Here is a 23,481-nt window from a genome sequence, read left to right as displayed (position 1 = left end):
CATTAATAAACCGGTGTGTAAAGTTTCTATTATAACGTGTCATCATGAGGACATTATTCTCATGGAATTCTCATTCTCTTGTCTTCGGGACTCACGTGAAGCGACAGCCTCAAATATAAATCTCATAAAGTCGTGTCGGAAATTCTCCTGACCTCAACAACAATCTGATAGTGCGTGCACCTCACGGCCTTGTTCTGCATTCGCTAACGTATAACGTACTGTCTATTTATAAAAACAAACCGGAATCAGTCTTAAACGTCTTAAATCTACTCATAACGTTCCGTAACGATTTCATTTAAAGTTCAGTAATAAAGTCATTTACCATCGTTTCATTATATGGTTCACAGACTAGAGATGAATTACTAATTAAGGATAAAGTTATAAAGTAATATATTTTATACAATCAGTTAAGACTATCAGGTTCAAATGTTGTTATAATATTTGTTAAATTAAATATTGAGTACAGTAAAATTATATTAATAATGCTAAATAATACACTAACACAGATTTAGAAGCGGATTAATTATTTACCTGCATTTTACTTGATTGTAAATCATTTCTCATCAAACCTGACATCTAAAATTTCTCGCCGTGATTTAAAATATGATGTAAAAAAAAATCAAAGTTTAAAGAAAAACCCTTGAAATAAACACAATAGAATGAGATAAACAACACAATGTCTGGAGATATGCTTAATAATAATAATAAAATAAAATATTATATTATATATATTATATATATCATTATTAACCCTAATAATTATTTTATAGATTTATAAATAATCTGATAATATGGAATGTACTTTTTTTTCCTCCATTAAATTTTTCCCTCCACTTTTTTTTTCTTTCTGAGATGCAGTAATAATAACAATAACAATGCACTATGAACTTCTGTAGAAATCGGTTGCAATGCATCATGGGATTGCAACCAAATATCAACTGTAAGCATGAATGAGAATCTTCTCTCTGTTATTCAAAAGCTTACTCAGCTCTTCAGTAAGTACCCCTCCTTCCTGAAAAGAGAAAGATCTAATCTAAGGTGAATAAACGACAGCACACGGGTTGTTTTCTCAAGCTTATTTTTTTTCCCATTCACACTAATATTGCAATATCAACATCAGCACAACGACTTTAATCAGCTTTCTCAGTGCTAATTCACCTTCATCCTCCTCTTCATCCTCACCTTCATCCTCCTCTTCATCCTCATCCCCGTTTACACCTTTCACACCTTTCATCTTGATGCATATTTAAATGAGTTTCATGGCATATTAACATGAACAGGCACTACACCAGTGAGGAGAATCAAAATACAGCACTAATTATTATTATTATCATGAACATCACATCCTGTAGACCGCACACGGCTTCCTCTGCGTAAATCAACATTCAAAACAAAAATATATATATGGACATTTTGACGCCGTCTGGTTTAGGTGTGGTCTCTACGCGACACGTTCGTACAGCGACGAGAGAATATCATCTTTAAATTACATCATCATATACAAAGAGGACGTGTTTATACAGGAGTGTGGATCTGAGACCTTTCCATCGCAGTCCAAATCAAAATTAACACAATGATGGTTGCTATAGTGCAGCGTAACATTATTAAGGATTTTTTTTTTCTTAAATCTTCGTGATTTTTTGCTGTTTTAACGTTTTACACGTATATGACGACTACAATATTGTTCCGGTTGTGTTTCAAACACTTGCATTTTTTTCTTCACTTTTTGTCTACATATTAACACAATTCATACACTGGATATAATAAAGATGTTTTCCTTTAAACATGTTCCTCAACACATCAACGTGTGTGTGTGTGTGTGTGTGTGTGTGTGTGTGTGTGTACAATAAGAGTCATTTTTATCAGGCTGGACAGTTTATATTAATACAAACCGTGTAAAAGCTGGTGTTTATCTTCCGTATCTATAAGAACATTTCAGGATCTACTCGTTTAATTCACAATTTCTGAATGAATTAATACTATTTTATTGTATTTATGTTTAGACGTGGTTACGCTCTTCACTTAGTATCTCCTCGCTGTGTTCATGACCACCGGGAATCCCGGATGAATGTTAATATTTCCAGTTCTAATCTTTAAACAGGTCGGAAAAATCTCTCACGTAGTTTCTAAAGATGCTCGAGAAGAACTGTTTAGTTGTTGTTTTAATTATTTTAACCTCAGACGTGAGACGTAGTCTTCAGTAATTCACTAATTTATTAATAGCTTTGGAAAAAAAAATGTAAACGTTTAATTTTTTACAAATGTAGGCCAAAATTGTATTTTTTAAATTTAGATATATATATATGAAGAGGACCTGTTTTGAGTCTTCATTCATAACACATTAATAAGCATTTTACAAACATTTTATAAATGTTTTATCAGGCAGAACTGCTGCATTTGTGTGAGACTCAAACTGAATCAAATGTTCACCTGTTCTTGTTTTTTTTTTAAAAAAAAAGCACTTCGGAAATAAATAAATAATAAAAACACTATTTCTTGAGATTTGGATTTCAATCTCGGATAAAATCTGGAGCTGTTGGGAAACTTCATCTTTCTTGAAGAATTATGAACATTTTTACTTAATTGTTTTTTAATTTACTTAAGTTGCTTTACAACTGTGTCAGTAATATATATATATTTTTACACATTATAGAGTTATAAGAATATATTTATATGTTTACTACATATTACAGTTTTATATCTGTATCTTTTACGGTTGTGATTTGAATCGTCTTGAGTAAGACTCGTCTCTCGGTCTCCACGTCTCGGTCATGAACGCAGAGAATTTCTCCTCTTATCACTTTGCAGTTTATATTTAAAGCTCATTTCCGAGCTGAAATAATCCTGATATAATGATCACAGATATAAAGTTCAAGCTGTTTTAGCGTAGCTGTTCACATTAGTGTTATAAACGCCTCTGAGATCTTCAGCACGAAGCAGCAGGGCTTTACAGGAAGAAGTAAATATATTTCTGTTAGCTGGATGATGGCTGATGAATGATGTGTGTGGATAAATAACTGCACGTAGTTCACGTCATTATGAGATCGAATAAGATAAGACGTGAAGGGGACTGACGCAACACATTAAACTCGGGCTTGTAGATGAGGTCAAGTGTTCACACGACATTCCCTCAGAGTTCTCCGAGAGCTCACTGAGCAGATAAACCGTCTGTGAAGACACAACAACCAGATGTTGGACATGAGAAGAGCGATAAAGTGATCAAATGCAGAACAGCAGACAAGAGTGAGAGAGACACGAGTGAGAGACAGATCATTCCACGTGTCAGGTTTCTCCACTTCCTGTGTCTGAGGACTGAGAACTGAGTGTCTCAACACTGCCCCCCGTCAGCCTGTGGCCACTCTGAGAACTGCACCCAGTAATGATAATAATAATAATAATAATAATAATAATAATAATAATAATAATGAAATGTCATGAGTGGAGCATCTTGCTGTATGCATGGCTGTGTGATTGCTGTAGCATAAAAATGGATGGTAGAAAACAGGAATAATGGCATGTACATGCTCTGTGTGTGTGTGTGTGTGTGTGTGTGCGCGCGTGTGTGTGTGTATTCCTGTTTTCTCAACATGACTGCAAGAACATGGACATGTACATATGCTGCCACACACACACACACACACGGTGACGTTGCTACATAAAGATTTTCCTCAAAAATGTATTGATTTTATCGATATGACGGACATGAAGCAGCGAGCCGCACAGTTTTCATATCAAACACACTTCAATATGTTTCCCTGAACTTGCATATGGTTGTATGTGTGTGTGTGTGTGTGTGTGTGTGTGTGTAATATTGATATATATTATAGCAGTAAATGCTTCTGGATGTAACATATATGCTCCTCCCTCCCTCACACACCGCAGGCTTATATACTGTGTGAATAAATGTTTAAGCTTTACTAAGACATTATTTTTGTTTGTTTTTAGATGCGACTGCTTAGCATATTTTGTTGGGGAAGTGTGTGTGTGCGCGCGTGTGTGTGTGTGTGTGTCGCTCTGAAGTCTCTGGCTCTGCGCTGGGCCGTTATATCGCAGCGTTATGTCTTCCTCCATCATTAGATTTCCTCCACGTAGTTGGCGGGGTACAGTCCCGTCTGTCCGCTATCCAGACGTCCCCTACACCAGCCCTGATCGTCCTCCTCCTCGATCTTCATCAGTTCGTCTCCTGGGGACACCAGACAATGTCTTTAACTGCTCCATGTTCATAAGGCTACATAAAGCCTGCATAAGCCCTGTATGACAGCTGGCATAAACCAAAAGCTTCACTTCAACACGTGTCATAAAAACTAAATAACGACGGACTCTGCAGCTCAGTATACGCCCGGTGACATAACCCTGACGTAAACCTACATAAACAGTCTTTAGCTGTTATGGCACTCCGGTCCGCATTGACTATCCTTGATTGTATTTTTTTCCGGTTTAAAGAAGAGTGTTTGTGTTTAAAGGTGGTAATGAAAAACTCTGAACGCGTGACTCGACTCTGAACACCAGCAACTTTCCTCACGTCATTTCTGGACTCTGAAAGGGTTTTGTAACTAGACCAGTTTTATTGTTCACATGATGTATTGATCCTACAGATGGTTAGCGTTAGCAGTGTACCTGCTTTGAAGCTGAGCTCATCTTGTTCCTGTCCATCGTAATCGTACAGCGCTCGCACTCTCACGCCTCCTCTGCAAGAGTCGTCCTCGAACGAGTTCCCGCCCCCGTTAGTCTCATTTCCTGAATAACCGGCCGCCTGTTCGTCATCGGACCACTCCGTAGAGTACGCCTGGTTCTTATCGTAGCTGCTCACGCTGGGAAAGACATCAACATTTAACAAAGAGCAGTGTGGTAAAGAATTTCCTGAAAAATGATTGAATGGTCAGAATTGTGAGGTGGAGCTGTGCACAGCCGTACGGAATGTACCGGAACGGGTCGATGACATGGTGAAGTTTTCTGTAAGGAGGAATGTGTTTAACATTTATGGAAGGAGTCTCCAGTGTAACAGTCAGATGTAAAGCTGTAAGCTTTCCGACGTTGCCAGGACAGATGGATGGATGGATGGATGGATGGATGGGTGGATGGACGGACGGACAGATGGATGCATGGATGGGCAGATAGATAGATGGACGGATGGATGGACAGATGGATGGATGGATGGATGTATGGAGGGGCAGATGGATGGATGGATGGATGAACGGATGGGCAGATGGATGGATGGATGGATGAACGGATGGGCAGATGGATGGATGGATGGATGGATGGATGGGTGGATGGACGGACGGACAGATGGATGCATGGATGGGCAGATAGATAGATGGACGGATGGATGGACAGATGGATGGATGGATGGATGGGCAGATAGATAGATGGATGGATGGATGGTGGTGGTGTAGGAGCGTGGATGTGCCCTGACCTGCCGGGGTCTTCTGGCTGTCCCCCGTGCTCCGTACTGGGCGTGGCAGGAGCAGCTCCGTCCGGCTTCTTCTTCTCCCGCTTGGCCACGGCGTTAGTGGCGTCTGGATTGTACTCCTGAGAGGAGACAGGATCCGGAAACAGTCGGCATCACGCAGAGTCTCAGAGTTTATTATTTATGTGGTGAAATAAAAAGCTAAATACCTACAACTCAAATTCTTCATTTTGATCTTATTTTACTTCTGTCATTCCTGCACAGCGAATAAAACGCTACGCCTCTCACACTGCCCGTTGTTTTTAACTTCCCTTAAAGTTAAAGTGCGATTGTTCATGTATTTTTATTTTAACCTCGGCGTGTGTTTGGCAAATAATGAGTCTCACATTAATATTAGTTTTGACTTGTGTGTTATTCAATTTCAGTTTAAAAACAAAGCATGCAGGTATGCATTATTATTATTATTATTATTATTATTATTATTATTATTATTATTATTATGATGATGATGACGACGACGACGACATCAGCGCCCCCTAGAGACTATATTTTGAACTGCAATAGCAAACACACCTAAAATGTAAAATTGTAATTGAATTGTTCACACACACACACACACACACACACACACACACACACACACACACACACACACACACACTCATACAGTGTGCAGTGAAACGCTTCTCCCGACTGTCCGTGACATAAAACAGAGTTCAGTTGTATACAGGTAGAAAAGGAAAAATAGAATAATATATAGAGCAGGCAGTAACAGTACGGACTATATTCGGAATAAAGTGCAGATATGTGCAATGTGACACTGTGAAACATTGAAATATTTATAAATATGGGGTAATACAGGTCTATTAACAGGAATATAGGTGGTGTGTGTGTTGTGCAAACAAGTGCAAGCTCATTTTGAAACACACCGCCCTCCACTAATATTGGCACCCTTGGTAAATATGAGCAAAGAGGGCTGTGGAAAATTGTCTTTATTGTTTAACCTTTTGATCTTTTGTACAAAAAATTCACAAAAATACCCTGCGCTCACGGAGAGCAAACAATTACAAACACAACACAGTTCATCCAAAATAAAATCTTTGTTAAATATAGGTGTACAACAATTATTGGCACCCCAATGAATTGATTGGGAAAAATATATTTGAAGTATATTCCCACGGATATTTTAAAAATGTTCAGTACACCTGAGAGACTAGGAAATTGTTCTAATAAAGACCATTTCTCACAGCCTTCTTTGCTCATAAGGGTGCCAATATTAGTGGAGAGCACTGTACATACTATTATAGTTTCTAAGGGTGGATTTCTGAGCGAGTATTTGAGTTTTCCCGTTCTGTCTTTCCCCGATACAGTTAATGACCTTTAAAAGTTAACACAATACTAGACCTGAAATATTCTAAGCGTATAAGTTTTTTAAAAAAAACAACAATTTGACGTTTATCAAACACCTCCGTTATGAAAGTACGTGATTAAGGCTCAAATATAACAAACAAATATCCTAGAACAAATAAGGTTTATAATGCCCATAATGCCTTGCTGGTGTTTGTTTACCTCGAACTGGGGCCAGTTCATGTGCATGCAGGGGCCGTGGTTGTTGCTGAACCACTTCAGATCCTCCTGTGAGCTGATGGCGAGGATGCTGCGCTCCAGCTCGCGGTAAACTGTCGCATAACTACAAAACACACAGACTACAAACTCTTAAATAAGCATTAAACACCAATCTTCTGGACTTTAGGTCTGTAGAATAAAGTGTAAAATACTAACCCCCATTATTTTCATCAGGATTATTTATCACAGTTATTCAGCCAGGTAATTATGTAGACAGGAAATGATATTAAATATGTATGTATATATATACACACACACACACACACACACACACAGGGGTGCGCATAACCGGCGCGCAGGTACGCATGCAACTTCTTTAGCATTCCTCCACCTCAGAAGAAACGTCAGACCGAGTCCGATCGAAAGAAAAGAGTTTTCTCAGAGAAGTGCCACGGATTGAATCTGACGATGAGCGCAGTCCAACGTGGTGTAAGATACGCCGCTCACATCCACGTCTAGCAGACAAAACTAGTGCCTTCTATTCGGGGACAAAGAGTTTCAGTCATCCAGCGTTTGATAATCATGGGAAGAGTAAGGAGCAGATAAATATAGTACAAGTGATAAATAACAGACATGCTAGTCAAGGTGAAATATCCAGTCGTCCACATGCTAACAGGGCGGATGAAGAACAACGGATGGCTCTGTGTCATGTTTTTCTCCATAAAGCTAAACACACACATCCTATATCTTCATGTGCTGAGGATCTGGCGTTACTGAGAAGGATAGGAGTGAACGTCGGAGGGGCGTGTCATTCACGTGAAGGGGAAACGTGAGTAATTCAAAGCATAGCACTGACTCTCAGTATGGATTTGAGGGAAGAGTTTTGGGTCTGCTTTCACCTGAGTTCACCGTGATTCTCTAGGATTAATTGACCTGGGTGCTAAAGCGGCGCGGGACATACGGAACGGGCCGGTCGATCTATTCCAGGACTCCGGCTCGGATGAAGTCGCCGTTTGCACAGACGCTGCTGCTGTCAACGTCGATATGTACGACGGCATTCTCCCAAATCTACAGCAAGGGACCGCGATTGGGGATTCGCTCGTGCATACACACGTGAGAACTGCGCGGACTCAGCCGATCACATGGTTTCATACTGTGGTGCAATTTAATTTATATAAAGATGGAGCAAAGAAACGGTGACGTGCTAAAGAAGTTGTTTGATGAGAACGACATCTCCTTTTGAAAGTAGGAAAGTTTCACACTATCAGACCGTCTGCATTGTGTACACACACACACACACACACACACACACGTGTATATATATAACTCTGACCTTTGGTTCTCGGTGAGGTTGAGGTGGCGTTTGATGTCCAGGAGAACCTCTTTGAGGAAGTTGAGTCTCTTCACCTCGTGCTGCTGGCACTGATCAAAAACCTGCTCCATGCTCTCGATGTACTGCGGCTGACATTTCCCCAACTCATCCAGAGACTTCTCATACTTCTCCTTCGCCTGACACACACACACACACACACACACACACAGTACATATTATGAAGAGTCTAGTGCACTGTGATGATGATCAGTCATGAACTAGAAAATGAAGCTTAAATGAAATGAATATCAGGGAATTATTACTCTGAGTAAATAAATGACGGATTTAGGCGAAGTATGATATTTAGAAAAAATGCAACCAGACAAAATAATTCCTTTAAAAACCTGGAATTGTTCCGTTTGAGAGAAGTGTGTGAGGTATTCTGTCTGATCTGCTCATCTTCGTCAGGATTTTATCGCTGCTAGTTTAAAGAAACTCGGGACTTTAATTCGTGTTTAATAATTCAGCAGAAAGTGACGGATCTCGAGATATAAATTATGAACTCATCTTTTAGAGAGATAATTATCACACGATCAAAATGATTCATGATGAGAAGAGAGAGCGAGAGAGTCTAATGGAGAACGACTCGCAAATGGTTTCATCTGTAGCTCCGGAAAAAACACATCTGCATGTGAATTAGACCAGAATCAGATACAGGAGCAGACTCAGTGCTTCGGCTCAAATTAGCTGCAGCCATTAGCTGGTTACAGTTACACTTATATTTATATTACGCTTTTCTAGACGCTCAAAGTGCTAGACATTGTGTGGGGGGGGGGGTCTCCTCAACCACCACTAGTGCGTATCCTCCACCCGGATGATGTGACGGCAGCCACAGTGCTCCAGAACTCCCACCACACACCAGCTATTAGTGGAGAGGAGAGAGTGATGTAGCTGATTCAGAGATTATTAGGGGGTGACGGAGAAGGGTCAGTGGGGGATTTGGGCAGGACCCCGGGGTTATACCCCTACTCTTTACCATAAGTGTCCTGGGATTTTAATGAGCACAGAGAGTCAGGACCTCGGTTTAACGTCTCGTCTGAAAGACGCTGCTGTGTTTACAGTATAGTGTCCCCATCACTGTACTGGGGCATTAGACACCACACAGACCACAGGGTGAGCGCCCCCTGCTGGCCTCACTAATACCACTTCCAGCAGCAACCTTAGTTTCCCCAGGAGGTCTCCCATCCAGGTACTGTCCAGACTCAACCCTGCCGGAAACCAGGTGAGAGCTGCAGTGAGATATGACTCTGCAGTTATTAACACTGGCTTGTTGACTTCTTCTCCAACAGCCGTGGAAGAGTGGAAATACCCTGTTACTTTTGGGATCTTTTGCAGGAGTTCTCTTTCTCGCTCCTCTTTAAGCGTTTGTGCACCACTCTCAATTTTCTGACCTTTCTACCTGTTGTTTGTAGGTTAATGAGGTTACACCTGAAGCTGACATACGGAGGGGCAACGTTAAACCGTCAGTTACCTGTTATTTTAAAACCTCCGTCCAGTAACACCACTAATTACTACAGTAGTAATAATCATTATGGAACAATTTAATACATGCCTGGGATTTGATAACAGTCCCTCTGATCCCTGACCCTCTGATCCCTGACCCTCTGATCCCTGACCCTCTGATCCCTGAACCTCTGATCGCTGACCCCCTGATCGCTGACCCTCTGATCCCCGACCCTCTGATCCCCGACCCCCTGATCCCCGAACCTCTGATCCCCGACCCTCTGATCCCTGACCCTCTGATCGCTGACCCCCTGATCGCTGACCCTCTGATCCCTGACCCCCTGATCGCTGACCCTCTGATCCCTGAACCTCTGATCCCTGACCCTCTGATCCCCGAACCTCTGATCCCCGAACCTCTGATCCCTGACCCTCTGATCCCTGACCCTCTGATCCCTGACCCCCTGATCGCTGACCCTCTGATCCCCGACCCTCTGATCCCTGACCCCTTGGTCCCTGACCCTCTGATCCCTGACCCCCTGATCCCTGACCTTCTGATCCCTGACCCCCTGATCCCTGACCTTCTGATCCCCGACTCCCTGATCCCCGACCCCCTGATCCCTGACCCCCTGATCGCTGACCCCTTGGTCCCTGTAGGCTACTAGACTACATCCTGTGCATTAACTCCCCCTGCTGGTTGGAACCGGGAATGCTGGAGTTGGAAAGTGGGATTGTTAAAGTCTCTCTCTCTCTCGTCTCAGTTTTTTTCTCTCACCTTCTGCACGTCCTGTTTGCACTTCTCCGTTTTCTCGTGCAGTTTCTTCTGCTGGTCCGGAGTGACGGACGCCTCGGCCTTGCTGTTGGCCTCGCGAGACGCTGCCAGTTTCTCCTCCTTACAGGCCATGTGGTACGTCTTCTTAGCTGTTTCCATCTACACACACACACACACACACACACAGTTCAGACAATCAGACTCACGCATAGATCTGATTATTGGTCATTTACAACTTTTCTGGTTCCTACACCTCCTTCAGGAGTCAGTTTGATTATATTTTAGATTCTGATTTCATTTCAGAGCGTCCGTTCCACCTCTCCGGATTTATGTCTTGGAAAAACATTCAATTCCAGAATTATTGGCACCCTTTGTGAAAGTGTGACATTTTAAATAAATAAGAAATGAAATGGGCTGATGTTATGTCCATGTGTTCAGTTCCTCACAAATTGTTCCACACTTTTGTTTGAACTGTTTATGTATTCTTCATATTGCTCACGTGATATATTTCCCCATATATCTGTTACTTGTACTGAATTTACATGTGTGTAACCGTGTATCTGTACCCCAGAGAAACAGGAAATAATCGAATCCTGGTGTCTGAGAGCAATTTTTAAAATAATCATGTTTTATCAATGGCAATTTATGTGCATTTATTATATAAATATATAAAAACATTTTTGAGAAATCTATTACTAAAGAGCTAAACTCTCAGTAAAGGAGAGTGGTTCTAGACAGAGTAGCTGACGTAATGGTGTGGAAGATGAAACGCGAGTATAAAATGTGATCACGCTTTTTGTTCATTTTCATCGAGGGGGCCAATAATTAATAGCGTTTATAGATGCTTGGTTTGTTAATTATGTAAAAATATCTGGAATAATTTCAGGTTAAAGCTACACGTGTATGATTTCTGATATTTAAGCCTGACGCTGTGCCTCGTCTCATCGTCTAACTTGTATGATATGGTTTCTCCCTGACCCTCACACCTTTCATCTTCACGTTCTCCGGGTCCTTACACCTCGAGAGTTTAACATATGATTAAATAGAGTTAGTTTTGTCCATCCTGTAACGGGAGGAGGAGGAAACACACCAGAGATAACAGTGAGGTGATTAATGCAGCACTGCTATAACAGAAAGAGGACAAACTATGAATTCTGGAATTTTCTCCTAAAACCTCCACCATCTTCATCTCCAAAACAGAAACCTCCACCATCTTCATCTCCACCATGTTCATCTCCACCATCTTCATCTCCAAAACAGAAACCTCCACCATCTTCATCTCCACCATGTTCATCTCCACCATCTTCATCTCCAAAACAGAAACCTCCACCATCTTCATCTCCAAAACAGAAACCTCCACCATGTTCATCTCCACCATCTTCATCTCCACCATCTTCATCTCCAAAACAGAAACCTCCACCATGTTCATCTCCACCATCTTCATCTCCACCATCTTCATCTCCAAAACAGAAACCTCCACCATGTTCACCTCCACCATCTTCATCTCCACCATGTTCATCTCCACCATCAGCACGACGTGAGGCTGAAAAGCTGCTGTGCAAAAAGCGAATTATTCCCGAGTGTAAAAACACGCCGAGCTCAGCTGCACACCAGAGAAGTGTTTCTGTCCTACCACACGCTTACAGCCACGCCGCTGGGGTATTGATTCAGACACACCGATCGATTCAGACACACACACACACACACACACACACACACACACACACCATAACTTTACTCGAGTAGCATCAACATAAACATTATCATCACACAGCAGTTATATTAAAGCCTAAAAATTAAACATCTACAATTTTCTTCCTGGACCACGCCCTTAAGCCCCGCCTCCCAAACAGGTGGCATTTTAGCAGAATGCTGGAAGAGATTAAGATACAGTAATAATAATAATAATAATAATAATAATAAAGTTCCTCTTTAAACGTAATGGACTGTATTTGATGAAAATTCAGGAATGTGTTTAAGATCTGTTAGTGACGTTGATTTATTGTTAACTTGGTATCTACATTACTGTTAGCGATGGTACTGATCCGATACCGAGTACAAGAATCAGCCTGATGCCAACAAAAACACAACGGTAGATCAGATATCAGAGAGAACGTACCGGACATCAGATCGGATCCTATTACAAAAACCTGGATCCGGAAAAGAAATGTATTTTTGCAACTGAAAATGTTTCCATATAGAAAGACCCGAGAGCGTACAGGACACGCCGAGAGCGTACAGGACACGCCGAGAGCGTACAGGACACGCCGAGAGCGTACAGGACACACAGTGTGTTATTTTGTTAGGTGAGTGTGTACAGGACACACAGTGTGTTATTTTGTTAGGCGAGTGTGTTATTTTGTTAGGCGAGTGTGTACAGGACACACAGTGTGTTATTTTGTTGGCGAGTGTGTACAGGACACACAGTGTGTTATTTTGTTGGCGAGTGTGTACAGGACACACAGTGTGTTATTTTGTTAGGTGAGTGTGTACAGGACACACAGTGTGTTATTTTGTTGGCGAGTGTGTACAGGACACACAGTGTGTTATTTTGTTGGCGAGTGTGTACAGGACACACAGTGTGTTATTTTGTTAGGCGAGTGTGTACAGGACACACAGTGTGTTATTTTGTTAGGCGAGTGTGTACAGGACACACAGTGTGTTATTTTGTTAGGTGAGTGTGTACAGGACACACAGTGTGTTATTTTGTTAGGCGAGTGTGTACAGGACACACAGTGTGTTATTTTGTTAGGCGAGTGTGTACAGGACACACAGTGTGTTATTTTGTTAGGCGAGTGTGTACAGGACACACAGTGTGTTATTTTGTTAGGCGAGTGTGTACAGGACACACAGTGTGTTATTTTGTTGGCGAGTGTGTACAGGACACACAGTGTGTTATTTTGTTAGGCGAGTGTGTTATTTTGTTGGCGAGTGTGTACAGGACACACAGTGTGTTATTTTGTTGGCGAGTGTGTACAGGACACACAGTGTGTTATTTTGTTGGCGAGTGTGTACAGGACACACAGTGTGTTATTTTGTTGGCGAGTGTGTACAGGACACACAGTGTGTTATTTTGTTAGGCGAGTGTGTACAGGACACACAGTGTGTTATTTTGTTGGCGAGTGTGTACAGGACACACAGTGTGTTATTTTGTTAGGCGAGTGTGTTATTTTGTTGGCGAGTGTGTACAGGACACACAGTGTGTTATTTTGTTGGCGAGTGTGTACAGGACACACAGTGTGTTATTTTGTTGGCGAGTGTGTACAGGACACACAGTGTGTTATTTTGTTGGCGAGTGTGTACAGGACACACAGTGTGTTATTTTGTTAGGTGAGTGTGTACAGGACACACAGTGTGTTATTTTGTTAGGTGAGTGTGTACAGGACACACAGTGTGTTATTTTGTTGGCGAGTGTGTACAGGACACACAGTGTGTTATTTTGTTAGGCGAGTGTGTTATTTTGTTAGGCGAGTGTGTACAGGACACACAGTGTGTTATTTTGTTGGCAAGTGTGTACAGGACACACAGTGTGTTATTTTGTTAGGCGAGTGTGTACAGGATACACAGTGTGTTATTTTGTTGGCGAGTGTGTACAGGACACACAGTGTGTTATTTTGTTAGGCGAGTGTGTACAGGATACACAGTGTGTTATTTTGTTGGCGAGTGTGTACAGGACACACAGTGTGTTATTTTGTTAGGCGAGTGTGTACAGGACACACAGTGTGTTATTTTGTTGGCGAGTGTGTACAGGACACACAGTGTGTTATTTTGTTAGGCGAGTGTGTTATTTTGTTAGGCGAGTGTGTACAGGACACACAGTGTGTTATTTTGTTAGGCGAGTGTGTTATTTTGTTAGGCGAGTGTGTACAGGACACACAGTGTGTTATTTTGTTGGCGAGTGTGTACAGGACACACAGTGTGTTATTTTGTTAGGCGAGTGTGTTATTTTGTTGGCGAGTGTGTACAGGACACACAGTGTGTTATTTTGTTGGCGAGTGTGTACAGGACACACAGTGTGTTATTTTGTTGGCGAGTGTGTACAGGACACACAGTGTGTTATTTTGTTAGGCGAGTGTGTTATTTTGTTGGCGAGTGTGTACAGGACACACAGTGTGTTATTTTGTTGGCGAGTGTGTACAGGACACACAGTGTGTTATTTTGTTAGGCGAGTGTGTACAGGACACACAGTGTGTTATTTTGTTAGGCGAGTGTGTTATTTTGTTAGGCGAGTGTGTACAGGACACACAGTGTGTTATTTTGTTGGCGAGTGTGTACAGGACACACAGTGTGTTATTTTGTTAGGCGAGTGTGTACAGGATACACAGTGTGTTATTTTGTTGGCGAGTGTGTACAGGACACACAGTGTGTTATTTTGTTAGGCGAGTGTGTACAGGACACACAGTGTGTTATTTTGTTGGCGAGTGTGTACAGGACACACAGTGTGTTATTTTGTTAGGCGAGTGTGTACAGGATACACAGTGTGTTATTTTGTTGGCGAGTGTGTACAGGACACACAGTGTGTTATTTTGTTAGGCGAGTGTGTACAGGACACACAGTGTGTTATTTTGTTAGGCGAGTGTGTACAGGACACACAGTGTGTTATTTTGTTAGGCGAGTGTGTACAGGATACACAGTGTGTTATTTTGTTGGCGAGTGTGTACAGGACACACAGTGTGTTATTTTGTTAGGTGAGTGTGTACAGGACACACAGTGTGTTATTTTGTTAGGCGAGTGTGTACAGGATACACAGTGTGTTATTTTGTTAGGCGAGTGTGTACAGGACACACAGTGTGTTATTTTGTTAGGCGAGTGTGTACAGGACACACAGTGTGTTATTTTGTTGGCGAGTGTGTACAGGACACACAGTGTGTTATTTTGTTAGGTGAGTGTGTACAGGACACACAGTGTGTTATTTTGTTAGGCGAGTGTGTTATTTTGTTAGGCGAGTGTGTACAGGACACACAGTGTGTTATTTTGTTGGCGAGTGTGTACAGGACACACAGTGTGTTATTTTGTTAGGCGAGTGTGTTATTTTGTTAGGCGAGTGTGTACAGGACACACAGTGTGTTATTTTGTTGGCGAGTGTGTACAGGACACACAGTGTGTTATTTTGTTAGGCGAGTGTGTTATTTTGTTAGGCGAGTGTGTACAGGACACACAGTGTGTTATTTTGTTAGGCGAGTGTGTTATTTTGTTAGGCGAGTGTGTACAGGACACACAGTGTGTTATTTTGTTGGCGAGTGTGTACAGGACACACAGTGTGTTATTTTGTTAGGCGAGTGTGTTATTTTGTTAGGCGAGTGTGTACAGGACACACAGTGTGTTATTTTGTTGGCGAGTGTGTACAGGACACACAGTGTGTTATTTTGTTAGGCGAGTGTGTACAGGACACACAGTGTGTTATTTTGTTGGCGAGTGTGTACAGGACACACAGTGTGTTATTTTGTTAGGCGAGTGTGTTATTTTGTTAGGCGAGAGTGTACAGGACACACAGTGTGTTATTTTGTTGGCGAGTGTGTACAGGACACACAGTGTGTTATTTTGTTAGGCGAGTGTGTTATTTTGTTAGGCGAGTGTGTTATTTTGTTGGCGAGTGTGTTATTTTGTTGGCGAGTGTGTTATTTTGTTGGCGAGTGTGTTATTTTGTTGGCGAGTGTGTTATTTTGTTAGGCGAGTGTGTTATTTTGTTAGGTGAGTGTGTACAGGACACACAGTGTGTTATTTTGTTGGCGAGTGTGTACAGGACACACAGTGTGTTATTTTGTTGGCGAGTGTGTACAGGACACACAGTGTGTTATTTTGTTAGGCGAGTGTGTTATTTTGTTAGGTGAGTGTGTACAGGACACACAGTGTGTTATTTTGTTAGGCGAGTGTGTTATTTTGTTAGGCGAGTGTGTACAGGACACACAGTGTGTTATTTTGTTGGCGAGTGTGTACAGGACACACAGTGTGTTATTTTGTTAGGCGAGTGTGTTATTTTGTTAGGCGAGTGTGTACAGGACACACAGTGTGTTATTTTGTTGGCGAGTGTGTACAGGACACACAGTGTGTTATTTTGTTGGCGAGTGTGTACAGGACACACAGTGTGTTATTTTGTTAGGCGAGTGTGTACAGGACACACAGTGTGTTATTTTGTTAGGCGAGTGTGTTATTTTGTTAGGCGAGTGTGTACAGGACACACAGTGTGTTATTTTGTTGGCGAGTGTGTACAGGACACACAGTGTGTTATTTTGTTAGGCGAGTGTGTACAGGATACACAGTGTGTTATTTTGTTGGCGAGTGTGTACAGGACACACAGTGTGTTATTTTGTTAGGCGAGTGTGTACAGGACACACAGTGTGTTATTTTGTTGGCGAGTGTGTACAGGACACACAGTGTGTTATTTTGTTAGGTGAGTGTGTACAGGACACACAGTGTGTTATTTTGTTAGGCGAGTGTGTTATTTTGTTAGGCGAGTGTGTACAGGACACACAGTGTGTTATTTTGTTGGCGAGTGTGTACAGGACACACAGTGTGTTATTTTGTTAGGCGAGTGTGTTATTTTGTTAGGCGAGTGTGTACAGGACACACAGTGTGTTATTTTGTTAGGCGAGTGTGTTATTTTGTTAGGCGAGTGTGTACAGGACACACAGTGTGTTATTTTGTTGGCGAGTGTGTACAGGACACACAGTGTGTTATTTTGTTAGGCGAGTGTGTTATTTTGTTAGGCGAGTGTGTACAGGACACACAGTGTGTTATTTTGTTGGCGAGTGTGTACAGGACACACAGTGTGTTATTTTGTTAGGCGAGTGTGTACAGGACACACAGTGTGTTATTTTGTTGGCGAGTGTGTACAGGACACACAGTGTGTTATTTTGTTAGGCGAGTGTGTTATTTTGTTAGGCGAGAGTGTACAGGACACACAGTGTGTTATTTTGTTGGCGAGTGTGTACAGGACACACAGTGTGTTATTTTGTTAGGCGAGTGTGTTATTTTGTTAGGCGAGTGTGTTATTTTGTTAGGCGAGTGTGTTATTTTGTTGGCGAGTGTGTTATTTTGTTGGCGAGTGTGTTATTTTGTTGGCGAGTGTGTTATTTTGTTGGCGAGTGTGTTATTTTGTTAGGCGAGTGTGTTATTTTGTTAGGTGAGTGTGTACAGGACACACAGTGTGTTATTTTGTTGGCGAGTGTGTACAGGACACACAGTGTGTTATTTTGTTGGCGAGTGTGTACAGGACACACAGTGTGTTATTTTGTTAGGCGAGTGTGTTATTTTGTTAGGTGAGTGTGTACAGGACACACAGTGTGTTATTTTGTTAGGCGAGTGTGTTATTTTGTTAGGCGAGTGTGTACAGGACACACAGTGTGTTATTTTGTTGGCGAGTGTGTACAGGACACACAGTGTGTTATTTTGTTAGGCGAGTGTGTTATTTTGTTAGGCGAGTGTGTACAGGACACACAGTGTGTTATTTTGTTGGCGAGTGTGTACAGGACACACAGTGTGTTATTTTGTTAGGCGAGTGTGTACAGGACACACAGTGTGTTATTTTGTTAGGCGAGTGTGTACAGGACACACAGTGTGTTATTTTGTTGGCGAGTGTGTACAGGACACACAGTGTGTTATTTTGTTAGGCGAGTGTGTTATTTTGTTAGGCGAGAGTGTACAGGACACACAGTGTGTTATTTTGTTGGCGAGTGTGTACAGGACACACAGTGTGTTATTTTGTTAGGCGAGTGTGTTATTTTGTTAGGCGAGTGTGTTATTTTGTTAGGCGAGTGTGTTATTTTGTTGGCGAGTGTGTACAGGACACACAGTGTGTTATTTTGTTGGCGAGTGTGTACAGGACACACAGTGTGTTATTTTGTTAGGCGAGTGTGTTATTTTGTTAGGTGAGTGTGTACAGGACACACAGTGTGTTATTTTGTTAGGCGAGTGTGTTATTTTGTTAGGCGAGTGTGTACAGGACACACAGTGTGTTATTTTGTTGGCGAGTGTGTACAGGACACACAGTGTGTTATTTTGTTGGCGAGTGTGTACAGGACACACAGTGTGTTATTTTGTTAGGTGAGTGTGTACAGGACACACAGTGTGTTATTTTGTTAGGCGAGTGTGTACAGGACACACAGTGTGTTATTTTGTTGGCGAGTGTGTACAGGACACACAGTGTGTTATTTTGTTAGGCGAGTGTGTTATTTTGTTAGGCGAGAGTGTACAGGACACACAGTGTGTTATTTTGTTGGCGAGTGTGTACAGGACACACAGTGTGTTATTTTGTTAGGCGAGTGTGTTATTTTGTTAGGCGAGTGTGTTATTTTGTTAGGCGAGTGTGTTATTTTGTTGGCGAGTGTGTACAGGACACACAGTGTGTTATTTTGTTGGCGAGTGTGTACAGGACACACAGTGTGTTATTTTGTTAGGCGAGTGTGTTATTTTGTTAGGCGAGAGTGTACAGGACACACAGTGTGTTATTTTGTTGGCGAGTGTGTACAGGACACACAGTGTGTTATTTTGTTAGGCGAGTGTGTTATTTTGTTAGGCGAGTGTGTACAGGACACACAGTGTGTTATTTTGTTAGGCGAGTGTGTTATTTTGTTAGGTGAGTGTGTACAGGACACACAGTGTGTTATTTTGTTAGGCGAGTGTGTTATTTTGTTAGGTGAGTGTGTACAGGACACACAGTGTGTTATTTTGTTAGGCGAGTGTGTTATTTTGTTAGGTGAGTGTGTACAGGACACACAGTGTGTTATTTTGTTAGGCGAGTGTGTTATTTTGTTAGGTGAGTGTGTACAGGACACACAGTGTGTTATTTTGTTAGGCGAGTGTGTACAGGACACACAGTGTGTTATTTTGTTAGGCGAGTGTGTTATTTTGTTAGGTGAGTGTGTACAGGACACACAGTGTGTTATTTTGTTAGGTGAGTGTGTTATTTTGTTAGGTGAGTGTGTACAGGACACACAGTGTGTTATTTTGTTAGGTGAGTGTGTTATTTTGTTAGGCGAGTGTGTACAGGACACACAGTGTGTTATTTTGTTAGGTGAGTGTGTACAGGACACACAGTGTGTTATTTTGTTAGGTGAGTGTGTACAGGACACACAGTGTGTTATTTTGTTAGGCGAGTGTGTACAGGACACACAGTGTGTTATTTTGTTAGGTGAGTGTGTACAGGACACACAGTGTGTTATTTTGTTAGGTGAGTGTGTACAGGACACACAGTGTGTTATTTTGTTGGCGAGTGTGTACAGGACACACAGTGTGTTATTTTGTTAGGTGAGTGTGTACAGGACACACAGTGTGTTATTTTGTTAGGCGAGAGTGTACAGGACACACAGTGTGTTATTTTGTTAGGCGAGAGTGTACAGGACACACAGTGTGTTATTTTGTTAGGCGAGTGTGTTATTTTGTTGGCGAGTGTGTACAGGACACACAGTGTGTTATTTTGTTGGCGAGTGTGTACAGGACACACAGTGTGTTATTTTGTTAGGAGCAGAGGTGTGTAGTAATGCACTAGATTCACTTCCTTACATTTACTTCAGTAACTTTTTGGAGTAGTTTTAACTGACCGCACTTGCACTCGTACTCATTTATAATCACAGAAATCTACTTTTACTGCATGACTCACCGCGTTTTTCACAACGGGTTCCTCCGTTACTGTCCAATATTAATGAATACATGTAGTTTTAATAATTACTTTATATCACGTATAATGAGGAACATACTCACACACACAAACTCTCTCTCTCCCTCTCTCAGTCTCTACACACACTTTCTCTTCTCTTCTGTTCTTTTGTTCTCTGATGTCTTGTTTAAATACAGGTGCTGACAGGTTTGTGTTGTTAACATGGTGTGAAAATAAAGACAGTCATCTGTTGGGGAAATGTTTGTTTTTTGGGGTGTGTGTGTGTGTGTGTGTGTGATTTTGTGTTGAAAATGACAGGTTCTGGGTGTGTTATTGAACATATCACAGGACTGGGATCTTGAAGCCAGGTTTTATATCATATAACCAGAACAGACTTTCAGGGAGAGGTGCGACGTGCGGTTCTCCGTGCCTGAGATTCAGGACTTTCCCTCCATTTTAATCAGATCCCAAGTCACTAGTAACTTTCTGCTGGACTCGTCGTCTCATCGGATTCTTCATTTATTACTCTTGCTCACGTCATTATTAACGTCATTGCTGTTACTTCAGTAGCTGTACTCGAGTAAAGGTTTTGTGTACTCTACCTGCCTCTGGTTAGGAGTGATTTTATTATATTTATACTTTATATTATATTTACAATGGAAGTGATTTTCGTGTGAAAGGGTTTAACTGAAGTGAAAATAAGATCATCTTAATACGTCATCGCTCCTGGAGTATAATAATTCCAACTTGACAGGCACACTGGTGCTCAGAAACAAGCTAGAAGCCTGTTACCAAAACCCACAGATGATAGTAAAGAGCGAAACAGGACACAAGCTGTGAAAGAAAGAAAGAAAGAAAGAAAGAAAGAAATCTAAGCCTATAAACAATCGTCCATCGAGTAATGCTCAGAAATGTAATCTCAAAACCTCGGAAAGAAAAGCAGCACACAAAGAGGCGTATATAGAGAGTGATAACGAGTGTAAATGAGAGACAGGTGTGAGCCGGACACAGGTGAGCTGGAGTGGTGGAAAGTGTGGAACGGAGTCTGTGGTGATGTGGAAGGTGGAGCTGCGACTCCTGGAGGCGGAGCTGGATGTGAAAGTTCAGCACAAGCTGTGTTTTATTTCTGTTCTGTTTGTCTTAATGATTAATCGAATAACCGTGAATGTAGAGTAGAAACACTTAACAAGAACTCTGTTCAACATCGAGTGGCTCGTTTTAAACTGATTAAAAGTGGAATTAGACCGAGGGGAAATGATAATTCAGACACTTCTGTATTCGTTATTGAATATATTTCCACTGAAAAAAGCGTTCAGGCTCCACAGATTTCCGACATTAACACGGGCTGTAAAGCCGTTGTTGGCGAGTACGACTTCGAGACGTTTACAGCAGGAAGTAGTTCGGCTTTCGCAGCGCTGTGGTTCAGTTTTGGATCATTCCTCTCATCAAATCATCTTTACAGTCGACGTTCCTGTATTATAAACTCTTCACTAGAATATTCTGAGATGCTGGATGTTTGATTACTGTGAGCTGTAATCATCGAGATTTTAAAAAAAGGCTTGAAATAGTTCACTTTATGTGTAATGAATCTGGAATATATGAAAGTTCCACTTTTTGAATTAAATTACGGGGAAAAATCGAACTTTTTCACGATATTCACATTTTTTGAGATGCACCTGTACCCAGATGATTTTTGCTTCCAACATGAACCTCTACTTCTGATCATTTTTACCTGTGATTAACAAAGTGATTAAAGCATGTTTGAAAAATTCAGTTTTAAATAAGAAGTTCATTTTAGGATTAACATTAATAACCTTCATGTTCTTATTCATACCTCTTTGAGTTTCTTGGCCCATGGTTTCTGGGCTTTCTTGAAACCTTCTTCTGCCTCTTTGGCCTCCTTGAAGCCGCCTATCATTTGTTTATGGTAGGCGTCTTTCTGCCAGTTCTTCACCTTCTCTACGTCCTCGTTCAGCAGGCCGTTCTTCACCTCCTGATGAAGCTCACTCACTTTATCCGCCTCCGTCATCACAGCCAGCCAGGCTCGTTCCACAGAACCATACTGAGGCCCTGCAACAATACGTACCATGAATACGTCCCAAACTCACGCGATACATTCAACAGAATTCACTACATTTACACCGAGGGGAAATAAGCATTCAGAGTCTTTTGCTTTTATTATTTAATATACTTCCGGTGCACATACACACACTTCCAGTTCAAACATACACACATAATGACACCTGGTATCATTATAAAACACTCTGCCTTTGTTGGGGAAGAGTTCATGGTGAAGGTGAAGGAGCTTCCTAAAGTTCTCAAGGACAATATTATTAAATCACACTCAAAAAGCTATAGCAACGAATCTAAAGTTCATGGAGCTGCCAATAATCGTCCCTGGACAGGTGAACCATGCAAGGCTTCACAGCGTGCTCTCAGACTAATGATAAGGAAGGTGAGAGAGAAGGTAGTCGCTTGAAAAGAGTTGCAGGACGTCCTGAAGGCAGCAGGAACGACAGTTACAGAGAGAACAAACGGAACTGCAATCACCTCAGTTCCTGCACCTCATGCTAAACTTCTCTGCTACAAGACAAGCACAGAGACACACGACTGTGTGTAGACAAATCAGAACTCGTTTGGAACAATATACTCAAAAATAGAGCAATAATTCAGCTCTTGATGTGTGGAGAAAGAAGTGCTGAGAACACCAGACCCGCAGTGAAGCACGGTGATGGGAGCATCATGATATTCAGTCCTGGGGCTTTAGATGTTATTCGGGACACATCAGAGGAGAATTCGATCTCATCAGCCATGAAACTGAATCTGGGGAGAAGATGGACGTTTCAACAAGACAACGATCCAAAACTCAAGACTGGTTTCTAAAAAGAAGGTGAAGGTGTTTGCCTGGCCGAGCCAATCTCCAGACTTCATTTTTGGAGGAACCTGAAGATGGTTTCCTGAGAGGAATGAACCACAATGCTCCACAAACTGGACTTCTCCGTACTGCAGACGTCTGGAAGCTCTAACTCCCAACGACGACTGTGCAGCACAGCACTAATTCTCATCGTTTCTGGCATCTGAATTCTTTTTTCTCTCATCTTTATTTACGTTTAATAACACATCTTTTTTTCATTTTACATAATTATTAGTAAAAGTTCAAAAGACGTGATGTGTGTAAACGTGAAGGGGACATATGCACAGGAAGTATATTAAATCCTACAAATAAAAGAATCCAAATACTTATTTCCCCAAATTTAATCTCCATGACCTGAAGCTGCTGCATCTACAGTGGAACAGTTTGACCTCCTGACCTTTCTCGATCAGCTGTC

The 23,481-nt window shown here is 41.7% G+C and overlaps 1 protein-coding gene across 2 annotated transcripts in view; it reads right to left on the bottom strand.

The window, feature by feature from the left end:
• Nucleotides 1–2,337: 2,337 nt before the first annotated feature.
• Nucleotides 2,338–23,481, bottom strand: part of LOC128619539 (protein kinase C and casein kinase substrate in neurons protein 1) — a 77,088-nt gene continuing 55,944 nt past the window's right edge. The window contains exons 3-10 of one of the 2 annotated variants that reach the window (XM_053643777.1): nucleotides 23,464–23,481; nucleotides 21,987–22,222; nucleotides 10,561–10,716; nucleotides 8,307–8,482; nucleotides 6,977–7,097; nucleotides 5,414–5,529; nucleotides 4,618–4,811; nucleotides 2,338–4,183 (exon numbers count right to left, since the gene is read on the bottom strand). The exon at nucleotides 23,464–23,481 is cut by the window's right edge and continues 139 nt beyond it. In XM_053643777.1, coding sequence (XP_053499752.1) covers nucleotides 4,074–4,183; nucleotides 4,618–4,811; nucleotides 5,414–5,529; nucleotides 6,977–7,097; nucleotides 8,307–8,482; nucleotides 10,561–10,716; nucleotides 21,987–22,222; nucleotides 23,464–23,481 — 1,127 coding nt within the window. In that variant the 3' untranslated portion in view covers nucleotides 2,338–4,073. The other variant, XM_053643776.1, reaches the window with a different exon arrangement.

This window comes from Ictalurus furcatus, chromosome 15 (genome assembly GCF_023375685.1).
Source record: "Ictalurus furcatus strain D&B chromosome 15, Billie_1.0, whole genome shotgun sequence".
NCBI classification, from domain to species: Eukaryota; Metazoa; Chordata; class Actinopteri; order Siluriformes; family Ictaluridae; genus Ictalurus; species Ictalurus furcatus.
Note: the sequence above shows the minus strand (reverse complement) of the source record. Positions and strands in the feature narration are given on the sequence as shown.